At 31.5% G+C, this 10,435-nt stretch overlaps 1 protein-coding gene across 1 annotated transcript; it reads left to right on the top strand.

Annotated features, from left to right (window-relative positions):
* The first annotated feature begins 4,415 nt into the window (after positions 1 to 4,415).
* LOC123910585 (zinc finger protein ZPR1 homolog) lies at positions 4,416 to 9,798 on the top strand. The gene is made up of 16 exons (XM_045961742.1): positions 4,416 to 4,621; positions 4,719 to 4,763; positions 4,894 to 4,934; positions 5,202 to 5,283; positions 5,380 to 5,424; positions 5,505 to 5,561; positions 5,865 to 5,915; positions 6,093 to 6,220; positions 6,796 to 7,045; positions 7,161 to 7,230; positions 7,420 to 7,490; positions 7,562 to 7,651; positions 8,016 to 8,124; positions 8,264 to 8,355; positions 8,567 to 8,672; positions 9,215 to 9,798. The coding sequence occupies exons 1-16, from the start codon at positions 4,535 to 4,537 to the stop codon at positions 9,325 to 9,327; spliced, it is 1,437 nt and encodes a 478-aa protein (XP_045817698.1). The 5' UTR covers positions 4,416 to 4,534; the 3' UTR covers positions 9,328 to 9,798.
* The last annotated feature ends 637 nt before the right edge of the window (positions 9,799 to 10,435 follow it).

Here is a 10,435-nt window from a genome sequence, read left to right as displayed (position 1 = left end):
TGATGGTGTTTATCAATTATTGCACATAATTTTAATCATAATTGGTATACTTGCCATAATGGTTGGAAATATTGCCACCCATTGAAGGATTGCAGGTTCGAATCCTAGTCAAGACAAAATTGTATTATTTTTTAATAAAAATTGTAAGATAAAATGGAGGGAAAATAGAGAAAAAAAATTAGGGTTTAAGATTTGCTTGTGTATACAAGCTTATAATATAAAAGATGAATCAAATTTATTTATTTTTTTTACGTTTTTTTATATTCGTTCTTTTTTTACCTATAGAAAAAAGTTTATTTTTAGAAACTTTATAAATCTAATAAATCTTATAAATCCTTAAAGTCTTTTGAAATCTTGAAAATATGTGTAATAAATTCATCAAAATTCAAATTGGAATATCTAGATTGTAAAAAGTCTTTCAAAAAAATCTCAAAAATAATTACAATCCCGTAAAATCTTTTAAAATCTTCAAAAAAAATTTAACAAAAAAAAAACTTACAAAATATCAATCCAATACACCCCCTAAAATCTTAAAAGAACATGCCCCAAAATCTCAAGTGAACATTTCTTGTTCAATCCAATTGGGTCATGTGCCCACAATTATTATATATTTTAAAATCAATGAATTTTATTGCAAACCTTTTAAATACATTATCCTAATCTTAGTTGTTTTTTTTTCTTTTTTTCTAATTTTAACATATATCTAAATAAATTTCTGTTGTGTTTCCACGATTTTTATTTTATTTTTGAAAACTTGGCATTTAGTCAAAAAGCAACTGAGAAATTTAACCGTTCACTTGTGGGTCTTATTTAAAGTCAAAGTATAGCTATGCATAAATTAGACCAAAATTAGCACAAAAGGAACGAGACATGAGATCTTAAGAGTAGCATACCCCAAAGTCTCAAGTGAACACCGCTTGTTAAATCAAAGTGAGTCATGTGCATAAATGAATTTTACCAAACCTTTTAAATGATTTTTGTTATTAGCCAGATTTGCCTAAATTTTTCTCTCGTCATCTGTCTTTTAGGTCATTGACCTCAAATTTATAAGCGATGGGTCTTAGAGCTTAGTCAATCCAACATAGGTTAGTCATTCCATGTAAAACAAAAAATAAATAATTTTATTCAAAATTTTATCTGAGAATAAAAATCATATAAGATGTATAATATATTTATGTGTCGGTATTATAAAGTCAGTATGGTGGTTCAATGGACAAAATCTTTGGTTTTCAACCAAATAAATGAACTTTGGTGTCATGTATAATCAGTGGCGTGCGTAGTGCTGTCAAAATGGAATTGTAGATTTTATTTTTTTACGAGGAATTATAGAAAATAGGGGAAATAGTCATTTTAGTCCCTCAATGTGCAACTCGTTGTCATTTTGGTCCCTGACTGAAGAAAAAAATACTATATAGTCTCTGACTCTATAATCTGTTAGTTACTTTGGTCTCTGGCGTTAAAATTAACCGTTAAGTTTACAAAAAAAATTGATGTGGCATTTTTTTGGGACACATGACACGCTGAATATGCATAAGTTTGACAAGTGGTGTAATGATATGGTTAGGGACCAAAATGAAAGTAAAAAATAAATTTTATCCATTTAAATCCCAAATCCGATTTTTCTTCTCTGTTGTTGTTCTTCAATTTGTTTGGGGAAAAGAACTAGTAAAATTTTGGCACAGATTAAGGAGAGGTTAAAGGTTGCAGTGAAAAAAGAGTGATGTAGAAAAAAAAGCTGATTAAGAAATGAGCTAAACTTTGTTGGCGAAAGGAACTAGTAAAACATTCATCAGCAAGATCGTAGATCAACTTTGAGTCTTCTCCATATTTTTCCAAGAGAATTTCTCAATTCAAAGACAAGCATATCCAAGGCAATGGCGCCATGCCTTTCAAAAACTTCTGTTACTTGTCAGAATCGAGTTTTTACCTTAACACATTTTGTATGGGTAAACTCGACATGTAAATTATGTCGTCGTCGTTGTTCTTGTTGCAATTGCTGCTGCTATTTTTGTGGTTGGCATGCACTTATTCAACAACAGTGCTCAAATGATTTTGATGAATGATTTTTTTAATGCGCATAACAGGGCTCAAATGCATTGAATAGATATATCATCAATCAATTAAAATGTTCCAACACAGTTTCTATTTGCTTCACTGTGCAACCTTTCCTTAATCAATGCCAAAATTTTACTAGTTCCTTTCCCAATAAATTGAAGAACAACAACAATATAGAAGATGAAAACATAAAAGAAAAACAACAAACAACAACAAAGAAAAACAATGAGATCTAGGATTTTAGGGATTTAAATTGAGAAAATTTGGTGTTTACTTTCGTTTTGGTCCCTGGCTATATCATCAGGTTATTTGTCCAATTTATGTCTACTCAGCGTGCCACATGTCCTAAAAAAATGCCACATAAGTTTTTTTGTAAAGTTAACGGTCAATTTTAATGTAAGGGACCAAAGTGACTAACGAATTACAGAGTCAGGGACTATATAGTATTTTTTCTTTAGGCAGGGACCAGAATGACAGCGAGCTGCACATTAAGGAACTAAAATGACTATTTCCCCTAGAAAATTTTGTATAACCTATTATCAATTTTATATTTTACACACATGTATACAACATGTAACCAGCATCAGGGACGGATTTAAGGGGTGGCAAGGGTGGGCTTCGGCCCCTCCCTCCCACCCCAATGGTGTATATATTATATCTTTAAAGTTGTTTTTTATATATAATTATTATTAATTTGTATGTATACTTATAGTGTAAATTAATTGCGATAAATAAATCAGTGTAAAATAATTTTATATTGGTATAATTTGATCCCTATTCATATAAATTACAATTAAATTTTATGTAATATTTCTTATTAAAAAATGATCAGCCCCCTATTCGATTAGTTTCTAGATTCGTCCCTGACGAGCATATTGCACAGAAATTGCTTCACCCTAGAGGTTAGCTTTTGCAACCTTTCTTAGATGGCAACGATTCCTTTGCAATATCATTTTGTTAAAATATTTTGAATTCTTCATACAGGACAGAGGGTAACTTTGAAATTACTAGTATTTAAAAGGACCAAAAATATAATCAAACTCTAAAATTTAATAATTTTGTGCTTTAGATGGGAGCCTTAAAGCTACTGATGGTAATACATTCATTTATTATATACAATGTTACCCGCAAAATAAAATAATTATTAAAAATTATAAGGCTACCAATAAAGTAAAATAATTATTGCGTAAAAAAGAAAAATTATTAAAAAGTACAAAAAATGAATATTAACCTGAATTTTATAACAAATTAAACTAATATTTTTATTTTTTAGCTTACTTAACATATATAATAAAATAAAATTATTTACTTACCCATAATTTTTATGAAAAAATATTGCAATTATTTATCTAGTGGTGTTAAATATTGCAATTGATTTAGAATTCTATAAAATTATTGAGTGTTTTAAAATTTTATAATTATAAATTATTGCAAAATAATTTATGAAAAAGTTAATTATTTTACAAGATTCATTTTTTATCTAAATATTATATACTGTATGTTTTATCATATTATTATAAACGGTGTAAAAAAATAAGGTTGTCAGAACCGGAACGATTATCGAACCGGCGAGCTCACCAGTTCAAGGTTCAATTGGTCGGATCGGGTTCAACGGGGTCGAACCGCTTTTAATTAAATATATATATTTTAATTAATATATAAATAAAAATATATGAATAATTGCTCGATATTTCACAATCACACATTAAAAAGATAAAATATCACAAGTCAAAATAAAATAAAATTTATAATTCAAATCAAATTAGAAATTATATAATAAACTAAATTCAATAACATAAAATAGCACCATAACATCAATTGACAATATACTGCTTTCAAAAAAATCAATTCCTACGATAAAAAATAAACATTTCATATTCCTACGACGTGTTGTTTTGTTTAAGATTTTTTTTTTTTAAAAAAAAAAGTTAAAACGACGTCATTTTGCCCTGTTTTTTTTTTTTTTTAAAATTCTGCAGAACCGCTTGGACCGTGTCGACCGGTTCGCCAGTTCAAAACCGGTTCATGCGTTTTTTTGCCGGTTTGTTTCCTATCCAATTTTTGCTCATAACCGAACCGTTTTCATGACCAGTTCACGGTCCGACCGATCGGTCCAGTCCAGTTTTGATAACCTTACAAAAAAACATAATTTAATAAAATATTATTATCACAGTTGTTATCTTATGTGCACCAAGCACATAAGATATTTGTATTGTATCTATTTTTTTCTTCTGAAAAAATATAATATCTATTTTTTCTTTGAAATATATATATTTTTTCTTTGAAAAAAGATCTATTTTATTTTTTGGTCAGGGTTGTTTGATCTATTTATTCGTGTGTATATATTATATATATAGAGAGAGTGTGGATTTTGCTTGAGCAGTCAATTAACAATTATTATCGTCTTACTTTGTCCAGACTCCAGAGACCTAACCTAACCTTTTATTGTTTTGTCTCTTTCGATCGGTGCCGGCACAAGATGGTTGAAGCACTTTTTGGCGCCCCTCTCTCTAACTGCGAAACCTTTCAAAGCTTTGAAAGCTTATGCATGCATTGCGGCGAAAACGTACTCTCACTTTCTCTCTAACTGTATTGTATTTTCCGAACTTTGTTTGTTTTATTTTCATCTCACTTCAAATTCTCCCATGTCTCTTTCGTTTCAGGGCACTACAAATTCCTTCATCACTTCCATTCCTCACTTCAGAAAGGTATGTTTCCCAAATGTTTGAAATTTCTCTTGTTTCTATTTTTAATCTTTCTCTCATTATTATCATGCTAAATACCTTATTTTGTTATCTATTTTCTTATTTCTATCAAATGATTGTGCCTAATATGCAGATTTGGTTGTCCGCTTTCGATTGTCCTCATTGTTGCAACAAGTAAGTTGCTTCCCTAATCTATCAAGAGTGATTATTATTATTATTATTTTATTGTTTTGGTTTACAATGAGCTGGGATCGAACCCACGACCTATAACATACTACTCAAATCCCTAGACCAAACCTAGTGGCTTGAGTGATTATTATTATTATTATTATTACTACTACTACTGGGGTAGCTTTTTAAGATATATAAGTAATTTTCATTTTGATAAACAAACAAAACCTTAAACTTTTTGTATCACTCGGGTCTTTGTTTGTGAATTAGGAATAATGAAGTAATGTATGTTGACGAAATTCCAACTCGTTGTTGCTCTTACACCTTGAAGATCTCATCAGGCAATCCAGAGGTTATGCTAATTCAAATTATCTACTTTACTACGCTCTATTTTGGATTATGTTTTGTAAGAGTAAGAGTGCTTACTCATAATTTTTAATTGATGCAGATGCTCAACAGACAAGTGGTAAAATCAGAACATGCTACCATCAAGGTAGTAAATTGATCTTGCGGATAATGATGTTCAATACTTTGTAATTGTGCTTTAGTTTAACTGTGTGAATGTTCCTGCAGATACCGGAGTTGGATTTTGAGATTCAATCAGAGGCTCGGCGTGGCAGTCTGTCAACGGTATATATATATATATATATATATATATATATATACTTCAATTTATCTCAATTGTTATCTGCCCCCTTGATTTGCCAGTGAATACCTCTACAGTCTACACCCTGTAGTTGATTTTGGCTTACATTTATTTGTACAAAATTATTACTTGTTATTGTTGTAGCAAGGATAATGTCCACATATATATAATTGTCGGTGCTAGAGCTCTAATTTCAAGTATTTTATGAAGATTTGGGTTAAAGCTATGATTAGTTAAACATTTTCCCCTCATATGATGTGACTATAGTGTTTCTGGTGTAATTATAGGTAGAAGGGATACTGATGCGAGCTGCTGATGAACTTCAAGAACGATGCAAGGTACTATTTGTTTTTGTCATATATTTAGTTTTATCGAATATCGGTTGATATGGTTGGTTTTTCTGCCATAATCTGCTATTGAGGCGCCATGAACTGCCATCGACAAGAACTGCCCTTATTATTGTTTGGTATAAGTTTCTCTTTTACTGACTTAGTTTTATATCTTTGACATCATAGAATGTTGCTCCGGAGACAGCTGAAGCAATAGATCAATTTTTGGTGAAGTTGCGAGCCTGTTGCGCAGGAGAATCATCATTTACATTTGTTCTTGACGATCCTGCTGGAAATAGCTTTGTTGAAAATCCGTAAGAGATATTTTTGTGAATTTTGTTATTGTGTGGATGAAAATAACTTGTTAGAGAAGAAAATATTACAAAAGAAAAGGGTAGGATATTTTTCTAAAAGTAAACAACAAACAAAATGAAATATATAACTTACATATAAGGAGTAAAAGTGATAGAAGGGGTACTAAATCAAGGATGTTTGAATAGGAGTAAAAGTCATAGAAAGTGTACTAAATCAAAAAATGTTTGAACATGAGTAGAAGGTCATTTTAAAGATAAGAAAACCGAGCTTCATTTGTATTGGATTGATGCTCTTCAAATCATTCCACGCTGCATGTTATAGTCCTTTATTGTAAATCAAACCTTTAATTCATTAGTGAGGTAGAGTCTTAAGCATGCATGTGTGTGTGTGTGTGTGTATATTCCTATATGTATATTCAAATCAATGCACGCTGCATGTTATAATCCTTTATTGTAAATCAAACCTTTAATTTATTAGTGAGGTAGAGTCCTAAGCATGCATGTGTGTGTGTGTGTGTGTGTGTATTCCTATATCTATATGTAGGGTATAACTATAATTATAATTATGTGAATAGGTTTGCTCCGTCATCTGATCCGTCAATGACAATAAAATTTTATGATCGAACTCCTGAGAAACAAGCATCATTGGGATATCAAGTTACACAAATTGGAGGAACTCCAGATGAAGCACTAACAGAAGTTTCCAACCAAGTGAAGGGAGAACCACACGGGTCTGTAGGGGCAGCAGCAGGTCACCGAGCCATTGCACAGAGTAATAGTGCAGAGATTGCAGAAGCCTTATTTCGATATAGTACACCAGAAGAGGTATGTAATGTAATGCTGAACTGTATGCTACCGACTGCTGCGGGGGTTTTCTTTCCTTTTTTTGTGTTTTTTTGAACATTCAATGTTTTTGTGGTGCTTATTATTTTATTGGCAGGTGATGACTTTCCCAACAACTTGTTATGCTGGTTGTGCCGGTGGATGTGAAACTCGAATGTTTGAAATTGGTATCCTTTTAGCATCTCTTATATTTCCCTTTTGGTTTATTATTAACAGTGTTTTGCCTTTATTTGAAGGGTCGTCCTTCAGTTATTATTTTGCAATTTGTTAATGTTATTTTACTATTTTAAGAGTTGGCATGAGAAACGTGTCTTATTAGTTCATCTATAAACTTTGTTAAGCTTAATGATGTATAGATATTCCGTACTTCAAAAAAGGAATCATTATGGCATTCACTTGCGATGTTTGTGGTTACCGAAACTCTGAGGTATATGTTGATTTCATGTGTGTAATTATTTCTTTCTCTCTGGGCTACAATAATTATTGTTCATCATGCAGTTGAAAGCGGGTGGGGGGTTTGCAGAGAAAGGAAAAAAGATGACTCTTCATGTGAAAAATGTTAACGACCTAAACCGTGATGTAATAAAGGTTTGTCAAGTCAAATAATGCTCTTCTGATACATTAATACACTGTTTGCAATGATGTACTCGGGGTAATAGTTGTAATCATACTTGTTTTTGATCAATGTTGTTATGATACTTAAATAGTCCTTTCAAGTTTCCATTGAAGACGAGTCTGAACATGATTTTTCGGTGTTGTAAATTAGTCCTCTCTTCACACTTTTTGTTCACGGGCCTGCTGTTCATTTTATGTTTGCCTGGCCATTTAAACAATATTTTATGTGATTGGACGTCTATAAATATGCTTTATATCTTTCCATGTATACTTGTTATATTTGTCTATTAATTCTTTTATTCAAAGCATTAACTTCGTCGTTTTTTGGTTTCATTAGTCTGATACAGCTAGCGTACAAGTGCCTGAACTTGACTTGGAGTTGGCAAGTGGCACTTTAGGAGGAGTTGTTACAACTGTTGAAGGTTTAATTAAAAAAATTAGTGAAAGTATGCTCTCTCTCACTCTCTCCCTCTCTCTCTGTCTCTCTCTTCCCACACACATTAATGTCAAAATGATTTGTCAAGAGGGATTTCAAGTTGTTCTCCTTTCATCAAGATGTTTAATATTAAATTTACACACTTACAGGTCTTGAGAGGGTCCATGGGTTTACTTTTGGAGACAGTCTTGATGAACATAGTAGAAGCAAGTGGCTTGACTTTGGGGCCAGGCTGAACAAGGTACACATGATTGTATAATATATTTGGTTTACATGGGGGGATGAGCATATGCCTCCCCCGCGCAGGTTTTGACCTTTTTATGTATACCTATTGTGTAATGTGTAATGACTATTCTAAATTTCTAATTGCAATGTATATCAATTATATTTGGCTCACCCTAGCTGCATGGTCTTTGACATCATTATTTTTATCTGCTTTTCATTTTTTGCAGCTTCTTAGCTTGGAAAAACCTTGGACTTTAATTCTTGATGATGCATTGGCAAATTCTTTCATAGCACCTGCAACTGATGATCTAAAAGACGACAAGCAATTAATGTGTAAGTTTTTCTTCAACACCCACAGACTACAAGTTTTGCTTACTGCAATTAGTTTCCATGTTTGATGTTGAATATGTTTTGTCCTGGGGCCCATCTCCATTGCACACAAACTAGGGTATTCTGCTTCATCTGATCAAAGTTTTATTTATTGATGATATTATAGCTTCCTATGTTTTCTATGTAAGGACTAAGGAGTAAGGAAGATTAATAATGAAAAAGTATATTCATATCCATTTGGTTTAATTGCCTTCTATGTAGTTTGCTTGTTAGGTGTGATGGGGTTTTAAGTTTTAACTTCTAATTAGCTTGATCATATAACTATGGCTCATGTCATTCTGAGAGGGCATTGCTGTTGAAATAATTTTTTATTCATTTATGAATTTTATAGATTTGATGATCTCTAGTTGTTGAATGTATTACTATTATGTGACTGTGGTGTAGGGATCTTTACTTGGCTGCATAGTTCTTCAGGCTTCATCTTAATATATATTAATGTTTGATTGTTTTCTGTTTTGGTAATTTTATCAACACGGTGTCTCCAGTTGAGGAATATGAGAGGACATGGGAGCAAGATGAAGAATTAGGTCTCCATGACATGGACACATCTTCTGCCGATGCTGCTTATGAATCAGCAAATACTAGTAGCAGTGAGTAAGCTTATCTGCTTATGAATCAGCAAATACTAGTAGCAGCGAGTAAAGATGCTCTTCTAGTATGAGAAATTATTCATATAATTTTAGATTTTTTAAACTTTTGTGGTTTAATTTAATTATTTCCGGAGATCTTGTTGTGGTGTTGCCTTATGCCCTTATTTATGATTGTAAATGAGAGAAGTCAACTCGGTTGTTTGCTTGTTGACATCCAAGTAAAAAAAATAAAAATACAATCTCATATTGGGGAATTAATAAGCTGATGTGTAAAATACTAAAATATACTTATCATATTGGTTAACCGATGTGAAATGTGGTGGATATACCACATCACATGCGATCCTATCGCGTACAAAACCAACGTGAAACTTGTTTTGTCTGATGTTAAATCTCTTTTTTCTGCACTGTACCTCCCCTAGGGTTTTTGGTACATACAAAAACCTAAATTTATATATATCATGCTTTTGTTGGTGTTATGGGCTATATGTATTTTCTTTAATAAATCCTTGAAAAAATTAATTTATTTGAAATTTATAACCTCTCACATAAGCTTAATTCACTACTAACGACAAAATTTAGTAACTTAATTGAAATACAATTTTTCTTTTAGAAACAATATGTAAATACTATAGGCTTATTTAACAAAGACGATAGGCTTATTTACTTTATTTTTTTAACCAAAAAAAAAAACTTAAAAAAAAAGTGACGTTATTTGGATTAGGGTTTACTAAATGAATAGTGCTTAAACATGGATTTCGTTTCACAATGAAGAAAATCAATACTGTAAAGATAAATTTTTCAGTTGATACATTTTTATGGTATAGAAAAATATGAACCGTAAGGATTTGAAAAATGACTATAGTGGAAATCACTTTAAAGGTGCACAAATTGTTTGAAAACCAGTGTCTCTCAAATTTTGATGGATACATGATGTTTTCATTGTTCTCTAGTTTTATCAAGCAGAACAATGAAGTCATGTTTGTTAAAGAAATTCCACTGCGTTGTTGTTGTTATACCCGAAGACATCGATCCAGCAATTCAGAGATTATGTTAATTCAGATTATGTACTTTACTATGCTCTATTGGTTCGTAAGAGTGTATGCTCTTAGACGG

Source organism: Trifolium pratense, linkage group LG2, assembly GCF_020283565.1.
Source record: "Trifolium pratense cultivar HEN17-A07 linkage group LG2, ARS_RC_1.1, whole genome shotgun sequence".
In the NCBI taxonomy this organism is placed as follows: Eukaryota; Viridiplantae; Streptophyta; class Magnoliopsida; order Fabales; family Fabaceae; genus Trifolium; species Trifolium pratense.
The sequence above is the reverse complement of the archived record's forward strand: the minus strand, read 5'-3'. Positions and strand labels throughout refer to the sequence as shown.